The sequence below is a fragment of the Streptopelia decaocto genome (genome assembly GCF_964273445.1).
Source record: "Streptopelia decaocto genome assembly, chromosome: 1".
Lineage (NCBI taxonomy): Eukaryota > Metazoa > Chordata > Aves > Columbiformes > Columbidae > Streptopelia > Streptopelia decaocto.
Genome location: NC_138663.1, coordinates 90,545,930 through 90,569,226, shown reverse-complemented (window position 1 = coordinate 90,569,226; position 23,297 = coordinate 90,545,930). Strand labels below are relative to the sequence as shown.

Below are 23,297 nucleotides of genomic sequence, written 5' to 3'. Positions count from 1 at the left end.
AAGATCCAGCCTGGATCCTGTGTGAGGGTCCTGTGGGCCAACATGGGCCTTTTGCTGTCGGGGTGGCTGAACTCCATAACGCCTGCTCCCTGGTGACATGAAAGGACAGGGAAGGTGTGTTGCTCTCTGGCTGACAGTCAACTAATGATGTTACAGAATCAGATGATGTTTTATAGCCCAAGTTGTAAAAATACATTGAGTCTGCTTCAGCTCAAGGAAGAGGTGCAGGAATGCAAATACAAGCGCTGTGCTGGTTTAACTACGGGTCCTGCAGATTAAAGGGCAAAGGACTGTGTCTGCACATGCAGTGAAAGGGTGGGTAATTGTATCTGGAAGAGGAGTGTGTAGGGTTTAGCAGGTTTCTAAGGTGTTGTTAAAGTGTAGCTGTTTCCTCTTCCTTCTGCCTCCTGGGAGGCACCTGTGGATGCAGCACTGACTGAGCCCTCTTGGAATGTGCCTCTGGGATCGGCCTTGCAGAGGACAGCAGCACCTTTCACCACACTTATCCAAGAAAGTAAATAGTAATGCAGTCAGAGGAGGTTTACCATAGTGCAACTACTGCTTTCTGTGAGCCATCTTCTGTAATAAACCCCTTAGATGTTAATCTGCAGACTAGATGCTGGAGATGTAAAGGATACAAGGATGAGCATAGTAGTTCACGCAGGCACCATGTTAATGTGGTCATGTCATTATAGTGATTTGCAAGCCATTACTAAGGACTGTGTCACAAATTGAATACTGGTTGGTAGTGGAATGGTTGGATAAACCTAAAGATAAAAAGGCTGGTTCACAAAAACCCAGATGTTGAGTTCTCATTGCGTGGTTGAAAAGTGTATGTGCAGCATTATGAGCAGTGCCAGACCACGCCTTACGAGGGTGCCTAATGCTTGCACGGGGCTAAGATCTCACATGTATCCTGACTTGACAGTTATGACTCCAGTTTTCAAGATAAAATGTCTCTGAGAGAGAGATTGGTGTGTTGATTCAGACACTGGTATTTCCACTTTGACTTATATGATAGTTTTGTGGTTTGGACACTAGTTCTCTAAGATTTACAGATTTGGATTTGGGTCCCAGTGGATCCTATTGTCACAGGCTGCAGATTTAATTTTCAGATTATGATCTTTATTTACTGTTCTTGTTCCACATTATCTCCTAGGAGCATCTAGACATTAAGGAAAATTGATATATTACATCAGATGACAGTATTATGATTAGATAACAAAATTATCAGTTTTCTAATGAAAGAAAACAGAACAAACCTTCCATTTATTCAGCAGTGCAGAAGAATTTGCAATTTGGGTAATATGGTCAGCTCTGCTGGCTCAGATATGTTGTTGGTCACCATCTTTCAGCATAGTTTGAAACAGTTTACTCTCTGATGCTGATAGCTGGTTGCTAGCAAAAGCTGGAAGTGAGCAAGCAATAGTCATTTTAGAATGAAAACATTTCCTAAAATTTAATTTGATACAGAGACCTAAGCAAGAAATAACAGAACTCTAAATATTTCAGCAGTTGTACCCACATGGCTTCCCAAAGTTAATACTGAGTTCTCTCTGTCACAGGACAGGGGATTTTCTTCCAGTGTATATATGCATCTGTAAGCCAGTCACATATGAAAACAATAAGGAAAAAGTCAATAAGGAGATTTATATACAGCTGCTATTAAACTGGAGGAAAACAAATGATCTGTTGGGGTCAGTTTCACTGGGAAATCAATTTGAGCAGAGTTTTATTGTCCCCTCTGCTAGATCCTTCATGTTATTTGCTTGCACCTTTAACAGTCATGAGTGAGGAGGTTTTTACACTTGTGAGTCTAAGCTCCCTGGATCATTGCGATCGTTACCTTTTCAACATCCACATTCCCAGTTGTCACAAATGCTACCTAACAACATTGAATGCTCAAAGTACATTTCCCCTTGTAACTCTAGGGAGTTTTGAAAGTTCATATTAACTGCTTAAACTAGTCATAAACCGGTTAGGCTGTAGTACCAGACAAACAGTAACCATCTGATGCATAAAAATGCATTGCATGTGACTATTGAGAATAAGCACCTTTTTCTTAAGGAAAAAGTGACATAACCTCTCAATGCATGGCCACAAAAGCTTGAAGTAAATTGGAAAAAAAAAAAAATCTAACAACCCTCATTCAGAGAGAGTACTAATACATTAATCAAAACACCAATAAAATGTAAATACATAGAGGAATACGAGCCACAGAATTTATCCAACAATCACTGAAACAGCATTTATTCAACTTCTTAGTCTAAGAAAGTACTCTCTTTAAGTTTTTCCTTGCAATGTATATTGTCTAAATGATAATTTAGCCTAATATTGATATTGATGCTTGAATAGAATTTTGAGAACTTCAATTTATCTTAAAAAGCTTCATAATATGTCATTTTTTTGCTAACCAATAGTTTTTGTCAATAGGAGCTGCAGGCATTTAAAATATTTGTTCCAGCACTATGTTGTTCCAAAATCTAATTGTCTTTTACTTTATGAAAGGGAAATCCTGGAACTGCAATGGAAAATTGATGTTTTAAATATGAAGAGCTTCTGATCCTTTCTGTAGCCTGATTTTTAATTCAGTCTCAACTTACTGCAGTTTTTTTGGTGGTCTTCAGTAAAGAGAAAGCTCTTAGCTCTCTCTTCCTCATCCAGACAACTAAAAACATTTAGTCTTTATAAGGATCACTGTTTAATCGTTTGTAATTTAACTTCTTTTAACTGCAATTTCTCTTTCTGCTGTTATTTTCAGACTCTTCCACGTAAATAGTAAAATATAATACATAAGCTGTTCTGGTGAGAAGACAGGATGAGTGGTGTTACAAAATGGAAACTAAGGCTGACTTCTACTTTGGGCCACAAGTGATTGCTCTGAGATTAACATAGCTTTCTTGACTTAATTGGAGATTTTCTTTTTCTGCTTCATAGGAAATACTCAAGAACTTGAGAAAAAGACCCTCCTATGAAAATAAGTAAATATCAAAAGGCACTATTTAGAACACAATTTGTGTTTTGATTTATTACACTGTATTCTAGAGATCTGTACAAAAATAAATGTAATCCATGGTGCAGGTATCAAGTTGCTCCTCCTAAATGTGCCCCAGACCTTAGCTGGGGCCATAGGTCAGGAAGGCGCTTCTGTTGTCATACAACTGTCCCTGTGCAGGACGATACATACTTACAGCTTACCTCAACTTTTACTGTATCTTATATCCATTGGTTGGAGTAGATTTAAATGTAAACTTAGAAGTTATCTGAACAAGATGTTTTCTTAATTTAGGGTTCAGGGACTTCCACCATTTTTCTAACCAAACTATATAACAAGTATAGCAGAAAAAGAAAAAAAGATTGCATTCAGATTTAGAACTTTAACAGAATTAGATTCTTGCCGACCAGCAAAGAAAACTCCTGCTATATGTTGTGCTGGCAGTTTTTTGTTTTAACTCATCTTAGTCAAACCAAAGGGTAGTTGACATGTGTTCGTCAGTCGATCCTGTGTGTTGGTAGAGGGGTCAGTTCTGGACATAGGCAAAGAACCAGTTTAGTAAATATGGAGACAGACATCAGCTGTGGGTGGCAGCAGACACAGCAGAAGAGCCAGGCCACCTCTGTCTCTCGGCGTACAGCAGTGTGTGGTTTGGGGAAAGCCAGGTTGCTGTGCAGCTGTGCTGGGTGGTGCGGGATGCAGCCCCCTGGGCACAGCATCCTCACACCTTGCTCTGCCCCCATCCACCAGGGATCCATAAGGATGCCTGTTGGGGATGCTCACATCAGGATTTATCCTTGCTACCCACTACTCTCCTTTGTGCAGAATAGAATAATTTTGTTTAGAAAAGATCTTTGAGTCCAGACATTAACCTAACACAGTAGGGTCCTGGTGCTGAACTCTTCCCAGGAGCAGCACCGTTCAGTTTTGCCTGTGCTTCAAAGAGCTGTAAGCCTGGCCTGGTGACAGGAGAGTAATTGCTGGAAGAGGTTCTTGTGAGGGCTCTCCTCTCTGCAGCTCTGTTCCATGCAACAGAAATGTTGCAGGAATCAAAATCAGCTTGCGAGATCCAGTGTGAACACAAAGAGATAATGGGAACAGCAGGAAAACTATGAAATGTATCTACCCAGATACTGAGTCTTTGTTTTTGAAAACCTGTGTGCTTCAAAATTAAAATGCTCAGATGAAATACAAGATGGTTGAACAAGATGGGGGAAACAAAAAAAAATATAAAAAATTAAAAATTAAAATTGTTACAAATACTTATCTTGCTCTCTGAACACAAACAGTGTGCCTTATATTTTAGAAATAAATAGTTTGAATAGTTGACCACTGAAATATCTGAAGACATTGTTCCTTTATGCACTGAAGATTAATGGCTTAAAACTAGGTAACTTTTGTAATCAATGTAGTTAAAGTAAGATGCTGGTTTGAGCAGATTTAGAATACGTAATTCCCATATTGCAGAGGTTCAGTAGCTGTGGAGTAGCCTGGCGTGCAGCACTGTGTTGTAGAACCTGGATCTGTTCTGCGCATGGGATTAAAAGTGCCTGAAACTTTGTGTTCCCCGTGATTATCCATCTCCCATTTACCCATGCAGTGGGATGCTGTCTTTTCCAGACACTTTTTGTGTATAATTTGTAAGCAGCTTTGGGAACCCTAGGGATTAGAAAGGTATATGAATGTTTTATAACGTTATTGATAACTGCAGAGCAGACGCTTTTCTAATAAACTGCTGTGAGATAAGTTACTGGTAGCATCTGCAGAGATGTGTGTAAATGAGCTCAAAATAATTAATACTGTGTTAGAAGAAAGCTTTTTTTTAAAGCACATCTTTATTGGAGCATATAAGATTATTCCAGCCTGGCCTGAGAGTGTGTTATAGCACAAATTACCATAATTTATTAGGGGAAAAACCATTTATGTTAATCATCTATTAATTATTCATAAAATCTATATTAATGTTACCTTAATGGGAAGCGCTACCAGCTGAGCTACTGGTCTTGCCAATCTATTCACATGCAAAAAAGAAAAAAAAAAGTAGAAAAGATGAATAGCAATAGCTTGATTTAAAAACAAGACATAAAAATGACTTACAAGAATATAAAAGCAGCAAGCATGGGTATATGAGTTAACATAGAGCTGGCAACAGTAGAGCAGTCCAGCCAGCTAACCACTTTGTATTTTAGCTCTAGCAATGGTTTGTGCCTGAGTGGAATTCAAGTGGAATTACTGAAGGATGTTTATTACAAACCAGTCCTGTATACCTTGCCCTAATGCTTTTCAGCTCTCAGCAAGCATAATTCTGGTGAGTCTGAGTAATATAGAAAGAAATGCTTTCCCATTCTGCTTTAAAAACAAAACAAACCAACTAACCAAACAACCAAAACCCAATCAATCTAACAACAACAACAACAAAAACCCTCCAAAATCTGATTTCAGTAATTTAAATTCAGGATAAGTTTTTTTCCTGCTGGGAAAAGCAGCAAGTTTTTTATTATCTCAGAAAACTATTGTGAACCATGTCTCATCTCAGAGGATGTGTTTCAACCCAGAATGAATGTGGAAGTGTGTATATTCATATGTGCTTTTGCGAGTGTAAGTATCTTTCTAGATGTTCTAGTCAATTAAAAGAGGATGTCAACATTTAGATTATGACTCAAGACTAGAAAGTATGTTTTGATGTAAGTTGAGAAAAATCAAACACAGAATGGATTTTCCAAAATTTATTTTAATTAAAACAACTTCTTCTTTTTTTCTGGTTTTTGAAAGTTCTCTTCCAGGAATGAAAATCCAAACAGAAAGGATACTCGCGAAGACATACAAATGTGTAATGCCTGTAAAGTGCAACTAGTTTTATATGAACAGTAAAAGCTTCATAGGATTCAGCTGAAATTAAATTGTTTAGATCAGCTAGAGCATTTTTATTAGGATAGCACAATGTTGAACTTATAAACACATTTGTTTTACATGTTAAGATAAAAGACTTTATTGATAAAAGTTTTGATTTGTTTATTTTGTTTTGTTTTGTTTTTAATTATGGTTATTACCTTTAACATGTGATCTGTAAGTTATCATCTCATCACTTTTGGCCAAAACCACGGAAAAGAAGTGGTTGGAGTGGGCTAACCCAAAAGAAGCAGAAAAAATAATTAACAAAATTGCATAACTTTCAATGAGTCCAGAAAATGTAGACGAGGTCTTGGAACAATATGTAGAGCTGGGTGGTCTAAAGCTGAACTGGTATTCAAGAATCTTAGATAATTATCATTTTTTTTTCCTGTAACGTTGATAATACTTCCAAGTTTTGAGTGGTGGGTGAGAGTCTGGCCTGCAATTGATCGTCATGCCTAACTGATAAATACTGATCAGATATGAGGTTATTTTGTAGTTCAGGATTTTTTTCTTCAGATTTCATTTTCAAAGAAATGTGGTAAAGGAGAACTGTATATGGGAGCAATTTGTATCTGGAGATCTTACCAAGTAATGTCATAAAAGAGGCTGTATTCCGCAGTATGTTGATGGTTATTACTAGCTGTGGATATGCAGAGCTTCTTGTACATAATGCAACCCAGCACCATTTTACACTTGCATATGAAAATATTATCAGAGTTCTGTAGAGTCTGTTAGTGATAATACTTCAGCATTACAACAAATAGGTAGCACTTTTATTTTGTTCTGTATTTTAGTGTATCAAATGTATTTCATTGCTTGCACTGTAGTAGCAGATTGAAACCATCTGCTCTCTTGCCACTAGTCCTCCAGTCTAACAGAAAGTCTCAGTTCATTTTCCTCGAGGCCAGCGTGCTTTAAGGCATGTGTACCAGGACTATAATCCAGCTGCTGAATGTTGATACAAATCCAGACCTATGCTCATGCGTCTTTTAAATGGAAACAGTACTTTATGCCAAGGATTGGAACAGAGATAAACTCAGTTTGCTTTTCTCTCTTCCCTCCTCTCCCCATCCCCTTTACAGCTCCATCCCCCATCACAGTCATAAGGAAAGACAGGACGTCCAGGAACAGTGTGTCTCTGTCTTGGCAAGAACCTGAACATCCAAATGGCATCATCTTGGACTACGAGGTCAAATACTACGAAAAGGTGGGAAGAAAGATTGAAGGGGAGGCTTTTGTGCTTATAATACTGTAATGAAATTATTGCATCTTGCCTACGTTAAGGATTCAGAGACGCCCCCTCTTCACTCACTGTCCACCTCAACGACACTAAGTGTTGAAACTGTTCAATTTTTTTGTAAGGAGAGCTAACATCATGAACATATGCAGTGAAATTGTTACATTGTGTTGTCTACCAAGTTCATCCCCAAACACATCAGAATAGATATAGAAAGTAATGCAGACAAACTGTAACACTTTTTTTTTTTCTTAAGTACAATTTGCTTACTCAGTTCTATTATGCTGTCAGTATTCATACATTTATTTGTCAGCATCCATGTGCTGGTGCTTCCCTGTGGTGCAAGCATCTTTTAGACAAAAATTATTTTGAAAAGAGAAAGGCAATCCTTTGGGCTGGTTTGAACTTTAAAAGCTCCCACTTTTTATTAATAACTGTATTCTTCATAAATTGTATGTAAATAAATGCAAACCAAAGAAAATCTGCCATTAAATAGCTTCTGCTCTATATTGACATTTTATTGTATTTACAGCTGTTGATTTCTACATCCTATATAGATTTGTATTTAGGAAAAATTTAATCATCATAACAGAACAGGTTTTTTTCTACTAAAACTTACGGGTAGAACTGAAAAGGCCATAAGTTGTTGTGAAGACTGTGAAGAGCAGTATTAGCCATTTTTCATCAGAGTCCTTTTGATAGAATATATTGTTACTGAAGCTGACATACTTTGAAAAAATGTCAGAAATAATGGTTTAATTTAACATTTACTAATGCTGATCCTATCTAGAAATCAGGCTTATATTTCATATGTCTCAGTGGAGACATGGTGGCAAAATCCACTTAGAGACTGGTTTAAAAAGACTCCATGGATATTCAGTTAGTCTTTAAAATGTTTTCTCATGGAGTGTACCAGTGGGACAATGATAGTCCACGCCTGATGTTCAGCTGAAGAATGGAGATCAGAAGGCCATATTCTGAAAAGATTTCTCCCAAATTAATGTGCCATCTGAGTTTGGGTGGGGTTTTTTGTTGAGAACTTGAACCTTAGAAGACCTTGGTAAGATCTGAACATGCATAGTACTGCTGATACAAGTGGAAAAAGAAAGCTTCTTAAACATTTCAGTTCAGTCTCACCTTATAGAACAGTTACATTTATACAGTCCTAAAATGACATTCGGTTCTTTGAAGGCAATGGCGAGGCTGATGTGGCCCCCAGTGAAAATGAGTTTGACACCCTTGCTATACATTTTCACTTTTTATTTATTTATTCCCTCCCCCCCCGCCCTGTTATTTCAATGGCTACAGGATCAAGTCTAGATCCTGGGCTTGAGAAATGAAAGAGAACCAGCTCATACATCAGATTGTCTTTATTTGTACATCCTCAGCACTGAAGGCACACAGGAATCATTTAGACTCGCTTGTTCGCTTTTTTTTTTAAGAAAATGAAAAGAGATACTGCCCTTTAGTAAGGTTTGGAATAGCTGTTTACCTCACAAAGAGACTATGCCTGAAGTATCCCAGAACTTCAGCTTGTTTTGCGCAGGCCAGGTTATTTATCTGCTTGATTAACTTGTGCTTCATTTGAGACCTCCCTGGCTGCTCTTGCTGCTGGTGGCTGTACCTGTATTTCCCAAGCGCTGCAGTGGCCCAGTCTCAGCTCCCCCTCCAGTCTCCCCAGTGTCAGCCAGTTCTGCGCGGGTACCACAGGGTGTAACACCTGGGTGTGCTGTGCATTGTGGCATTAGGGTGACCTCTTTGGTTTTAGGTGCTCCAAAGGGAGAGAATTCTTCCCCTTGTGTGCATTTAATTCATTTTAACTGAACAACCAATTAGTGTATTTGGGTTTCTTTGCAATGTTTTGATCATCGTTCTACACAAATTTCTACACAACAAAATTGTCACCTTCCAGTACTGTTGCAGGCACAGACTGAGCATGTGGCCGCTGTTCCCACAGAGCATATCCAGTCTCATGGAGCAACTGGTTGTTGTAAGACAGCTTCATAAGACAACCAGTCGTATGATGCTGACCTTGCACATGTGTTTCTTCCCTTTGAAGTCTGTGATCAAGAGTTCATATGCACCAGGCAGCTTTCTTAAACCGGAGAGCTAACTGCTTGACAATAGGAGCCAGACCATTTAAAGCAAAGAGGTTTTAAAAAACAACCTTCCGACGCCAGTGTTTTTAACGTGTGGTCTGCAGCCCATTGGGGAGTCAGAGGCCTATTCCTCATGGTTTATAAAAGGTAACTAAAAAAAGCAAGTTATTGTCAGGAGGCTTTAATCCGTTGCCCTTTTTAGATCTGCAAATTGAAAAAGATTGAAAACTACTACTCTGTACATATTAAACTTACCTGAGGTCAGAGCATCCCATGCTGGACTGTTACTCTTCATTTCTTCTCCAGACACCTTTGGAAGATGCTGCTTTTCAGTCTGAGATCTCTAAGCAGCCCCCTCCCCCTCCTCTTTTGAAAAGAGCTTTCTTTTTAAACTGGTCAAGTTCATTTGGCTTTCTGCTTCAGAAATTATCTTGGTTGTGCTCATCAAAAAACCTGCTGCTGTTAAGTGGCAGCTGATAGGAAATAAACCATTCACATTTAGCAATCTGGGTATTTTTCCTGACAAGTCGTAGCTGATTGCTGATAGTTGATTTGTATTGAGCCATTGTTTTCCCTCATTCTTGTTTTTTACCTGTGTCCTGGCTTTGGAGCATTAACAGAGTAATACAGGTCAGCCCAATTCTGTCATACACCTTGTCCATGCAAATTTGTTGTTTTTGTTGTTCAGGCTTTTTGTTAGTTTGTTTTACTTGGTTAAGTTGTTCTTAAATTTCAAATAATACATGATATTTATTGGCAACTGCATGTTTCTGATAGTCAGATATTCAGCTATTCAGATTTGGAATAAAAATAGAACATCCTGTATCTAAATTATGATATCTTATAGTTTTTCTAATGCATTATTGGTATAAAGCATGTGGAAAATATTTGTTTTCTGCAAGGGTAGCTAGTTAACCTATTCGAGAGAAGAGTTTATTCTCTCTAACTAGGAGACAACGAAGCTTTATATGATGTTTCTAGTGAAATTAGGAGCTACCATTTTGGGAAACTATTTTTTTGCACGAACCTATGGGATTTTAATGCATAACATTATGAACGGAGAGTGTCATTTTTTCAGACTCTGTGTGTGGAACACAATTGTACTTTTCTGTAAAAATAAATAGGGCCTGCTTATAAAGCCCCAGTTTCTATTTATTGAAAACATTTGAAAGAAATAAAATCCTCTTTCAGAGGAATACTGTATGAAACTTCTAGGCATTTATTTTGTGGTAAGGCATAACGTTTTATGTTGAGTTAATGGAACCAAATGACACCCCAGTTTAGTCCATCCATATAATACTGTACTGGAATTTAATTGTTTTGGCTGTAAAAGTGCACATATAATAGAAGTCAGGTTTCTTTTTTTTTTTTTTTACACAAGCAGATACTTTGTTTCCTCCTTGTCCTTGCTCCCATGATTATGTTCTCTGAAAGGAGTATCTTGTCAGGCAAACATATGAAGAAAAACAATTCCCAAATACCACACACAAACTATTAATTGCTTCATTTAAATATGTTACGGTAACTAAATCCTCACACTTTATTAAGGTGAAGTTATCTGCAAACAAGTGACAATGAGTTGCAGACTCACAGTACTAAAGTAGGTTTGCCTTTGCCATCATCGAAACTGCATGTTCAGTAGACAAATGAAAACCAACAAATAAATAATATTTAATTAGCGCTCTTTCTGAGGCTGAAAAAGTAAATTATACACAAATGTGCTTAATTGTTTTAAAACTCTTATTATTTTGGCTTTGGGAGTAGGTAGGCCACGTATACTCCACAAGGTTTGTAGGAACTGTCGTATTGGTGAACAGTTCACACCTGGCAATAAGGGGAAACACCATCGGGACTGTGGGTGCCTCCCGAAGATGTGTAGTCAGTTTTTTGGCCTCTCAAGTGTACATGCTGCTGATAGAGAAAATGTTCTTCCTCATGTAATATAAACACTTGCTGTATATATCTGAGAAAGGACATACCGTTCACTCTCACTAGTACTGCTACTATAAGTGTTAGAGGTATCCAAAATATGTCTTTTGTAAAACATAGTTTAAAATTATAAAATGTCATTTGCAAATGAGACACTAACAGTAGTGGGATTTGCTTCCCAGTAAAGATTGTGTCTGGTAAACCAGGCAGGAATATTCAGGAAGAATACGCTTTGTGCATCCAAGTTCAAATTTATCATCAGAGTGTTTGATTGAAGTTCTGCTCGGCAAAGACTGACTCTGCTTTTTGTATATTCCTTCTGCTTATGGCAGCTATAGTGCTCTATCTCTGAAGTTTTACTTCATCCTCAAGAAAGATAAACTTGGGCTTTTATGTGGTGTTTCACTGATTTGATTACTAGTAACATAAAAAATGACTTACAAAATATGTGTGTAAAAAGCTTACCATAAACTAAGATACCATGATATCCTCCATACCATTGTTTTAAACGTTTATTTTCCAACTTCATAACTATTTATGATGTGTCTTTCCAACTCCCACTCCGGATTATTAACAGACAGGGCCATGACTATATTTTCCCTTGCACGTATGTATCTGCACAAGAAGGAAATGTTTGCATTTCATAAAAGCAGACTGAAGTGAGATCAAAATGAATGTCCAGTCATAGCATACACAAAAGATTTTATGTTTTAAAGACAAGACTATTATGTCTTTGAAATTAAAATAGTTGCCTACATTCAACTGAATGATGAGATAAGGAAAGCTTGGAGATTATAATACTAGGCCTTTGTTAGTGCAAAAATAAATAATTTTATGTAAACCTGTTAGCTCCTTAGAATGTCTTTCTGTAAGTTTTCTCCCCTGAATTTATAACAAAAAAGTGTCTTGGAGAAGTATCAGGAAACCCTGAAGAGGTCCAATGATGATTCCCTTTCTGTTCTTAGTGTGCAATGAAAATGTGCCATGGTAAACATTTTTATAGTCATTCTTTGAAGACTACGTTCAGCTCACCCTATTTAAGGTTTTGTTTCTGGATGGTAACTTTTAGGCACAGGCTTAGGTGCCTTTATTTTTTTCTTTTTTTTGTCCTTCACTTTATTTACTCATGTGTTGAATATTATGTGGAGATTCTGGCAACTTCCTTAGCTATGGTGCGAATGTTTCTGTTTCTCTCTATACCAAAGACTGCCAAGAACAGGGTAGTTAGGTTTCTGTAGCACCAAAGTGAACAGTTTCTGGCGTCAACCTACTATCTTAGAATAAACCCAAGTTTCTTATTCTAGACAACACTATAGAGCAAACACACTAAACCAGCTCTAGGCACTTGAATTTTTCACGTGAAGATGAGATGGCTTTGACAATGAATATGTTGAGTATTTTCCAGCCTCTGTACTTGCACATCAGCACTCTAGTGTTGTCAGAGTTAAAAGGTCAGTACCTTGCAAGCTAATGCGATGCCATAAAACATAGCGGGAATCAGGTGAAATTGTTTGCATCTGACATACGTTAACTCAGATTCTGTTTTCAACTGGGCAAAACTCAGTGATTTTAATGTATTTCAGAGCATTCAAAGTAAAAAGGCAGCATATGAAATCCCCACCACCTCTACAATAAAAAGTTCATCTTTGCAAACCTAAACAACTGAGATTCTCACAGTTCCCCACATGTGTGGCTGCTGTCCAAGATTTTTTCTGAGGCAGTTTCAGCTGCCATTTTTAGGAAGTCCAAAATGCTCTTTTGATACAGGATGGCTTTAGTAAAATAAGCAATACCTCAGATCCCAAGTGCATATTTGAATTTTTAGACTATGTGCTTACAGTGGGAGTGAGACATACTTTTATCAGAATTAGTTTTTTACACAATGTGAAGTGCATCCAAACTTACTATATTACAAAATGGCCCATTTCTTATTTTATATAAGAAGTAATTTTGTCAGAAATACATGACTGTTAAGCAGGGTGTTTGTGAGCATACCATCTGTACTGGGCACACGTCTAACACTTTAGCAAAAAGCATAAGGGGCACAAGCATGTTTCCTTTCTGGCTACTAAAGACCAAGACTTATTCAGGAGTAAGTTCAGTGATGCTTTGCTCAAATGAGGATGTACACATCAGTCGCATAGTTTTTATAGCATAGTAGAAAACTAGTTATATTTGCCTGTTTGCAGAGCTGAGGTGAGGAGCTTGAGTAGAGTTTCTCTTCTGACTGTTATAAAGGTAAACACCACCTTGTAAAAGGAGAGGCAGTAAAAACTGCATCCTGCAATAGCTCTACAGGGCCCTAAAATGTCTTAAGTTTGCCTGTTCCAGTTCAGTGCAGTAGGCAAATGTGTTTTATAATTTTTGAATAACATTTTCGTCTTCATTTTCTTTTTATATTGCAAACTATGAGTGAAATGATGCAAAGCCATTTATTGAAAAGTCATATACTTAGCATGTCTAGTATTTGATTCAGAGCACAAGGCCATAGAAGCTCTAATGATTTAGATTTCTTGCTAATGAAAAGTTTTTTAGCTGATTGAAAATGCATGGCTGTACAAGCATTTGTCAGGCTATAACTATTTGAAAAATATGCTGGTTCTCTCCAAGTGATTTGTAGTAATTTTGTACCAACCACTTCTTGTTTCTGTTTCTTAGGGTGTGGTTTTAATCTGATAATTTCTCTTCCCAAAAGCAGGAACAAGAGACAAGCTATACTATTCTGAGAGCCAAAGGAACCAATGTTACCATCAGTGGCCTCAAACCTGATACCACATATGTCTTCCAAATTCGAGCCCGAACTGCAGCTGGATACGGGACAAACAGCCGCAAGTTTGAATTTGAAACCAGTCCAGATTGTATGTATTCGTTCAAATAGTTCAAACTGACATCCTGCCCAGTTTGTGATTGATTTGAATGGCTGCTTTCACTCCCTTTCTAGTTCAGTAAATACGACTTCATAACTATTTATGATGTGTCTTTCTGGGTAGCGTTACTGTATAACTTTACGTTTTATCATTAAACTTTAAACGGGCTGTAAAGAGTATACCATGAATATCACAGGTAGTATTTTCTTACATTCCCTACCCAACCTCTGTCTTGTGCCAGAATCAATACCTACCGAGAGAGGAGGTCCGACAGAAAACCAGATTCACAGCCTCATGCTGTTCCAACTTCATGGCATGAACCCTATGGGCTATAAACCCCTACTCCAAGAGAATTAGTATTATATTGGTCTGTTGCTCCTGTGGGTCAGTGTGTAATTCTCCACATTGCTGTGAAGCGTAGCTGATATCTCCTGCTTGGCCTTGAGGTGAAACTAATGTGCACAGGCTGGGAAGAATGGTGGTTCACTTGAGTAGCTGAGCTGTTTGGGTCTGTTCTCCTCTCCGTCACTACATTTCTGGGTGGCCTAGGGGAAGTTATTTACTTGTCTGGCACTCCTTTTTCTTTTCTCTAACGCTCAGATAACAACATTATTTAACTGATGTGTTCTTTACAAGTTGTGTTATTATATCAGAAAGACTCATAATAGAGCTCGTAGTCTTAAATGTTACTTTCTCATCACTTCGTACTAGATAGTAAATCAGACCTTTTCTTTGCTAGAAGCTGAAAGTGGCTTAATGCATCAAAATGTCAGCCTTTGCCTAGATACCCAGTCACTGGTGTTGAATGATGCTGCATAATCAAAGATTGCTTTTTAGAAGATCAGGCTCATAGGAAGGAAGACTCATATCTGCTGATCAGAGTTGTAACACAACTCAGGACTATAATTCTGATACACTCTCATAAGGCTTATTCATGTACTCATGATAAGGCTTGAGAAGCCATGATGTAAGAAGTGCTCAGCTAAAAGCAACAATATTTTAACCAAGAAGAGTAGCATTGAGGCAAATGCTCTTTCATTTGCTACCCATGTATTTTTGAGATATATGATGTATTTCATCTCCACTTCTTCCTTCCCCATCTCAGTTCTTATTCTGAAAAGCAAACAAGCTTCTTGTTTAAAAAAATAGTTACAAATTGCTGTTATGTGGACATGCAGCTCTGGCATACTGGATGAAACTGAAACTCAAGATAGGACAGACAAGTACAGCAAGGAGAAGAATTCAATTGCATTGATAACAAAATTCATAATTTAGAGGTTAATGAGTTTTCTCTGCAATGTAATGCTAAGAAAAAAAAAGAAAAAAGTAGCTGTCTGTTAATGTGGGTGATGGCAGAACACAGAATTGCACATCTCAGTAACGAGTGTACAAGTTACACAGACAACAAATGTCATAACTTTATTCTTATTACCAAGTTATCATAACTACGTGGTTGCAGTTGAAGGTTTGTAATAAACAGAATCTTCTTCCCAAGAGGAATGGTGTGACTCCAAGCAATCACGTATACAAGCTGTCTGATTTCTGGGGGCATGGAGGGTTAGCTTTCAGCTCAGCTTGGACAGCTAACTTGAAGCATAGTGCTGGGGCACCTAATTTTGCTGTGCTCTGGAAAGTTCAATAGGTATCTGCTGAGGATTGTTCGTAACACCTAAAATCTAAAGGTGTCCTGTCCTGTCACTGTATAGCAGTCTAGTGCACCAAAGCTCCATGCATAGGGACCACAGGGAAGCATCCAATGTAAGGCAGAAAATAGCCCTTCTTTTTGCTGTAAGCATTGATTAGCCCTGGATAGTCCTTGTATCTGCTTCTGTCTGCCCTGAATTTTCACAGCCTTCATGGGGATACTGTCAAGCTTAACAGGAAAGCTTAATTCATTAAAGCGCTTTCCATCATATGGAAGTGAGGGTAAGGGTGATGAGTATTGAGTGGCAGGGATTTCTTGCTAAGGAAAAAGCCCTTACTGACTCTGACAAAATATACGTGTTTGTATTTACATATGTGCTTATGTATAAATATCAGTTTAACATCAGTTACTGCAATCAGCAAGAATAAAAATCAGCAGTACCAGAAACAACTTTGTTGAATTGTTAAAGATGGCTGGAGTCTTTTATTTTCTTCCTTTGTATTTATTTGTCTGGTGAAAACTTACTTAGTAAATTAAATATTTGGCATGAGACCAAATGCCAACCGTGATGACTCAATCTGTCAGTTCTCTATACGAATGTCAATTGTTATGTAATCAATGTTATGTATGGGGAAAGTTATTTATACATTTTTATGTTAACTTTCCAGCATTCTCCATTTCCAGTGAGAATAGCCAGGTCGTAATGATTGCCATTTCAGCGGCAGTAGCCATTATTCTCCTCACTGTTGTGGTGTACATCTTGATTGGCAGGTTAGTTTATCCTCTGGTTTGCACATTTACTCCCACCTCCGTTTCCCTGAGGGGCCTTGATGGGCATGGCAAATTGGGTGTCATCAGGCAGTAACATGGCTGGTTTGCACCTTCTTTGTCTGCTGCCCAGGAACTCTGAATACTGCTTCATGCTTGGTAATGAGCCTGCTAACATTAGCAGCCCCAATCATGCAGCAGTTGTTAAAAAATGCTATAAACACATTCTTAGGCAACTGTAAAATTAAACTGTAGGGGTCAAAAATCAACAAATCCTCTCATTAACCAATTTCCTCAAATTCCCTGAGAACATAACATGCCTCTATAGGGCACACAGAATGTAAATATAATTAAATTTCAAACAGGCATTTAATTGTGGAGGGAAAACATTTTATTCTGTTTCCACCTGCAGTTAACATATAAAATTCTTTATATTCATTCTTTTTTCTCTGTTACTTGTAGATTCTGTGGATACAAGAAGTCTAAACATAGCGCTGATGAGAAAAGACTACATTTTGGGAATGGCCATTGTAAGTTACTGAAGTCTTTCAATACTTCCAGATCTGTTGAATCCAACCCCTAGATAACTGATATTTTTCATTTTTAAAAAGTCATACCTCACTTAAATGAAGGTGAAATTGGAAAGAGAATTATCTCTTCTCTTGTGAATACGGAGATTTTCCCCAAACAATTATTCTTTGTTTCAAATTCTTTCATCTGTGTTCAGGTTAGTAATGAGCAAAACATTGCTGTCTATGTTCAAACAATGCGTCTGGTTAGCAATACGATATGGATTCTGCTGTGCATTACTGAAATGCAGAGTGTAACTTCAACTTCCTCATTGTCAGCTGTATAAAGTCTAAGAAATGACATATTTTTTCCCAAAGCAATATATAAAATCAATGAAACCTGTCTTGATGACTACAGAAGGGACTGTGAAAATTGCTTGCTTGATAAGGTTTGGAACTAGTCTCAGCATAGACTGAAAAGTGATTTGGAGTAGTTGCTTAAATTAAGAATAAATACTAAACAAGTGTCACACAAGTTAATGTTTGTTTGGGTTTATTTTTAATCCAGCTCTATTTACAAACATGTTTTGTTCGAGTCCTGATTCTCTCCTTTCAAGAATGTGTATGTCTATGCTTGCTTTGTGCCCTATTCAGGACTAAGAGGATAACCTTTCTATTGACTAACGTTGTCTTTGTAACGCAAAAATTGTGTATAGTTATGAGGTTTTGCTCATCCTGAGGAACCTGGGCTACTTTTGAAATATGTTCAAAAGCCAAACATGAAGACTATTTCTGATGTTTGCGTACCTATTTTTAGTAAGGCTGAATGGGACTTTATTAATGGCTACTCTGCGTCATTTGGCCATGCCCTGTGAAAGGAACAACACAGAGCAAAATCCCATCCAAGAGATGCTTAGGAGAAGAAATGTTGATTTTCTGAATGCAGGCAAGTGTCCTGGCTACCAGGGAGAAGGAGCTTGCTATGGCCCATGGCTGGAGTGGAATGTCATCCTGTGGTGTATCAGCTCCTCTCTGATCCTGGGTCCTTTCCACAATGTACATAACCCTTCAGCACTTTTCTACAGCAAAGGAGCTGTGAATCATGAAGACTAGATCACAGTCAAAGCTCCATCCATACCCTCTTTAAAACAGAAATACATTAGTTTTGGATCTGGAGGAGCTGAAAGAGAGGAAGGTCATTGTTTAACATTCCTGATCAGGACTAGGGGGGGATTCTTGTTTTTTTTTCTATCATGGCATTTTGGATTTTTTTCATCCTTTGAGGCTGAAATAATGTCCTTCATAAGCACGAAGACTGGAAATTTATTTTTTTCTAATGAGCATGTTTTTGATAGGAAGCAGTAGTTTGTCTTTGAAACTCTTTCAGCTCCAGATAAATATCCTGCTGCACTGTGTAAAACCATATTGAACCATATATTTCTATTGCTTAGCATGTTATAAAGGTGAGTGGCACTGTACCATCTGCAAGAAAAGAGCTGTTGGTACCGTAATCAGATGCTTCCCCGCCAACTATAACTAACATTTTAATGAGGTATTTACCTGCAGTAGTTGGGAATTGGAAGTGCTTCCTAGCCCTGTGACAGTGAAGTAATAGTTCTCTGACTGTTCATATTATTCTTATTTTATGTTTGGAGCTCCTCCTTATCTCCAGAGAACCGTGAGCGTGCATATCCACAACACGTGTGCTGCTTCCCCTGCAGTGTCAAGGGGTACACAAGCTGTAGCAGTGGGTTTACTTCATGCAGCCCAAGCACTGCTAACCAACTAGTCTCAAAAAATCTATACAGTTACATGTGGCCCATAGAATTAATGCTTCATCATCCAAATTTAATGAGGTTATAAAATAAAAGCAGCCAGTAAAAAAAGTGTCACAGACAAATAACAGGTCAGAGTTTGCTTTCCTTACTCCCACACAATGGAAAGCAGCAATCACTATTCTTAAACATGCAAGTGCTGTTAAATTCCTGCGGATTAAATTGCTTTTAATTTGGCTTTAGTTATTTATGTACTGTTTTCTGAGCAGTACCATGCTGATTCACCGTGTAGTAAGAACAAGAACTGGTATTTCTGTTAGAAATTATTGGAAAATATTCATTGATTTTGCAGATATTTTTCTGTTAGAATTTCTATGTATGTGTGTGGCTGTTGTAACTTTATTCTACTAAGTTACAGTCTTTCTCAAAGGATAAGAAAATTGCTCCTCTGAACTAAAAAAGGATAAAGTAACTTCCATGGCTGTCGTAAACTTTCAGCATCTCAAATACAGCAGCTGGTTTATTTCAGTCACTTTATACTGAATTACTTTAAAAAAGGCTTCAGCCATGAACTATTCCCTGCAGCCTTATTACAAATCCTATAATATTACTTCAAAGGAGCAAAAATGTTTCACCTCCTCAGATCCTCTCCCTTTGCCTTCTTTGGCTAGGTCCTTTTTATTTTTTTGCTACCCTTAGGGCAATCCATGCTGTTAAAATGAAAATGTAAATTATTATGTTTGCACAGAATGAGCTGTAAAGTAGTACAGCTTAACACATGTGCATGTGTTTATTATCTGTTTTTCATGACAGAACCCAGTTACTATACAGGCTGCCCTTAATTATTGGTGTGAAGGGATTATTCTCCTTGCAGTCACCATCACCTGATCTTGGGAACCTCTGGGGTCAGCATTAAAAATCCGCAGCCAAAAACCCCACAGTGCAGAAGCTTTTAATTGTTGTTATTTTTATTGGAGGTATGAGGGAGCCTGTAATGTACATTCAGCATGGACGGAAAGGAGCATTTACAAGATTTTTAACCAACAGCAATATACAGCCAATTACTTTTTGTTTTACTTGCAAGTAATTCTGTAATCATCAGGCTCTTGAAGGAAACACAGTTGGCATTTAATGCCAAGCACACGCAGCCCTTGTGTTAAGAGCATGGCTTTTAGTTTGCATTGTTTTCAAGGCAATTAGCTTGGGAACTCAGTTTTATCATTTCTTTGTCAATACTGAGGCCAATAAATCTTCAAAAATTGGTTATTATTTTCTTTACATACACTTGGGATTGTTTGAGAAAACAATGGTGTGCTCTAACTAATGCTCCAAAGGCATTTTTCCCATTTGTGTAACCCAGCAAAAAAGGTTTAACTATTCTAGCAGTCAACAAATTGATACAGTATAATAATGCCAAGGTAGAAAGGATATTCCCAAGTAGGTTAGGGCAGTGTTTGTAGGAGGAGTTAATATCTTTAACAAGGCCAACTGGCACAGTAAGGGAAATACACGTCCAGGAATGCAGGTTTTCTGTCAGGAGCAGAAAACTTCAAGCTGAATGTAACAGATATTTCACTTTTTGTTAACAAAATATCTTTGTGTTCCAAACTGAATACAGAGGTAGGCACACAAGGTACTGCATGTAAGCACAAGTAGGACCTTGGGCTGGGGAGGGGAATGAGGCTATGCTTTGCGTTCAGCACCTTTGCTGGAGAGAAGGATTGGGAATGATAACCTGTTCACCTCATCCCCAGTCCTGCTGGACGAAGAGATGTGGAGAGCCTGAAACTGCCTTTAAAGTCTTTCAGTCATTTGAACTAGTGCTTGCCCTGGGCAAACAAAACAATCCCTGGCCAGGAAAAGGTAGAGGGGGACAAAATAATAACACGGATGTTAAGGTTACTGCATGCTAGAACCAAACTTTAGTAAAAAGAATAATTGTTTACTTTCCTTGCATGTACTAGCAGAGGGATTGAGGTAGAGGTGTGTTTGTTCACATATAATTTTCTTGTGCATCTTGTTGGAGGGCTTGGAAAGAAAAAGCTTGACTTAATGTATTCTCCTTAATATATGCTTAAGAACTTTTTAGGTTGACTGTAGCATCATACATTTTGTTCCTTGCCTCTTTGTTGTTGCCTTGAAAGGGACAATATAAGGCAGCATCTAAACAGACCAAGCTGGGAGGGGCAGGTAGTATTTTAATATTTGAAAAGCAGTTAAATATGGTAAGTGGAGATATATTTTAAATTCGTTTTCAGATTTGGGTGCAACGACTACATTTATGTCTCTGTTTTCACTCTATGTTAAGGTTCCTGGAGACCCATCCAAAGCAGTTTGATTTGAAGAAGCAGTATACCTTTTTCTTCTATTGACTTGATTTCTGTTCTCTCATGAGCTTTCTTTAGAAGGATTAATTAAGTCTAAGTAACATTTTCTCTCTGAATTTGTTTTTACACAGTGAAACTCCCAGGCCTGAGAACTTACGTAGATCCGCATACATATGAAGATCCCAATCAAGCTGTGCATGAATTTGCCAAGGAATTGGATGCTTCTAACATATCCATTGATAAAGTAGTTGGAGCAGGTAATGACCGTCAGATATACTGAACTAAAGATAGCCTTTTGTTGGATACACTGTTTTACATCCTTAAGTTTATACTTGTGCCTGGAAAGAAAATGTTCTAAAGTCATCAAATTAGTAGGTCAATTTTACAGCTGACTTCAGTGCATATGAAAAGTTAAGGGCTTACTGTTCTATTTTTTTCCCCAAAGAAAGCAGGAAGTAAGACAGCTTTTCAAAGAGCATTCATCAGCCCACACTTGGATGCAGCACTGTTGGGAGTGAAGAGAGTTCAGCCTCACTTTTATGTTTCTCTTTAAAATCTGTCAGCACAGAAAATGGTATCAACTGTGAAGATGTTTTCTTTTTTTCCCTTGAAAGGACTGTTGACTATTATGCCTTGAGTGAAACCACAAACTCATTTCATACCAGTCACCACACATCCATCAGACTGCAATGACCTTTGGTCATTGGATTGATTTTGGTCAGTGCTTTGGATTTGAATTATCGATTTGGGAGGAAAGGGTTGTCTGTCTGATAACTGATTGTTTGAGCCGTACAGACGCCATAGATTGTTTGGTTTACAAAAACCAAACTGTTGAAATGAGCAGATTTTGTAGCAGAGGAGCCAGATTACAGAAATTCTCATCACACTGACTTGTGCATGTTGCAACGCAGCATGTAGTTCCTAATAGGATGTGTGCTTGCTCCTTGAAGTGAAGTGGCAGATTGTCTTGTCAGGTCAGAATATCATAAAGTGTTAGCTTTCCTGCTAAATTAAAGCATTTGTGAGAACTACTATTGATTTTTAATCCATTGAAAATTACTAGTTCTATTATTATTGATTTTTTTCTTCTTTCTAAACTTACTATTTGAATTAAAATCATGAGATGTGAGAGACACAGACTCCTTCTGCACAGCAAAATATTTTCATTTGCAAAAAAACAAGCTACTGTACTCTCCATCCCTCCTGAATCACCCAGTAAAAGGAAACAGTATTCATCATCTCTTACTGCAGCTACTCAACTGCTTGTATGAAGTTAGGTTATTTTCTGCAAAGGTAGAATTTTTATTCCTTGCTGGTTTTAATTTTGCCCCACAAGAGTGCACTGTTCTCCGTCATCTTCAGTAAAGGCAGCAAAGCTCTGCTTACTGCACATAACAGAGAATTAACATGAGCAAAGCTAAGAGGGTTACTGAAAAGTTAAGTCCAAGATCAGTATGTTTCCTTCTAAGGCTTTCAGGAGCATTCATTCACACAAGTAAGCTTTCTAAACTTGGGTTGTTTCTAAACTTGGCAGTATATGAATCTAGAAAACAAATTAATAAGAATCAGGGATATGTCATATTTTATAGCTCATTGTTCTGACCTATTTTTAATCAGCATGCACATGAGAATGAGAGGTAAATCAACATTTTCCAAATATGACCTCTGAAAATGGAGAGAGGTTTCTGAGAGGCTTCAAAAAAGGGATATGTCCTAAAAGATTCAAGTCGTTTGAAAAACAGTCCCTTTCCTCCACTCCAGTGAATGTGACAGTTGGTTCCTGCAGGTCCTCGACTTTGAAACTTGGACTCAAGATAATAATGAAACCATTTGTTGGAGACTATGACACTAAACTACATATGGTGTTACAGTTAATATTCCCTATTAACAGTTGCCAGAGACCATAGATTCATAGAATAATTTGAGTTGGAAGGGACCTTCAAGGTCATCTAGTCCTACCCCCTGCAATGGGCAGGAACATCTTCAACTAGATCAGGTTGCTCAGAGCCCTGTCCAGCCTGCTCTGGAATGTCTCCAGGGATGGGGCATCCACCACCTCTCTGGGCAACCTGGGACAGTGTTTCACCACCCTTGTAAAAAATTTCTTCCACATGCCTAACCTGAATCTTCCCTCTTTTAGTTTAAAACCATCACCCCTTGTCCTGTCACAACAGACCCTGGTAAAAATCTGTCCCCATCTTTCTTACAAGCCCCTTTTAAGTACTGAAAGGCCACATTAAGGTCTCACCAG

General features: G+C 37.9%; 1 protein-coding gene across 2 annotated transcripts in view; it reads left to right on the top strand.

Moving 5' to 3' along the window:
* Positions 1-23,297, top strand: part of EPHA3 (EPH receptor A3) — a 228,999-nt gene that overhangs the window by 163,076 nt on the left and 42,626 nt on the right. The window contains exons 6-10 of one of the 2 annotated variants that reach the window (XM_082076386.1): positions 6,973-7,097; positions 13,854-14,013; positions 16,336-16,438; positions 16,898-16,965; positions 21,178-21,303. In XM_082076386.1, coding sequence (XP_081932512.1) covers positions 6,973-7,097; positions 13,854-14,013; positions 16,336-16,438; positions 16,898-16,965; positions 21,178-21,303 — 582 coding nt within the window. Of the gene's footprint in view, positions 1-6,972; positions 7,098-13,850; positions 14,014-16,335; positions 16,439-16,897; positions 16,966-21,177; positions 21,304-23,297 lie in introns of both variants that reach the window. The other variant, XM_082076385.1, reaches the window with a different exon arrangement.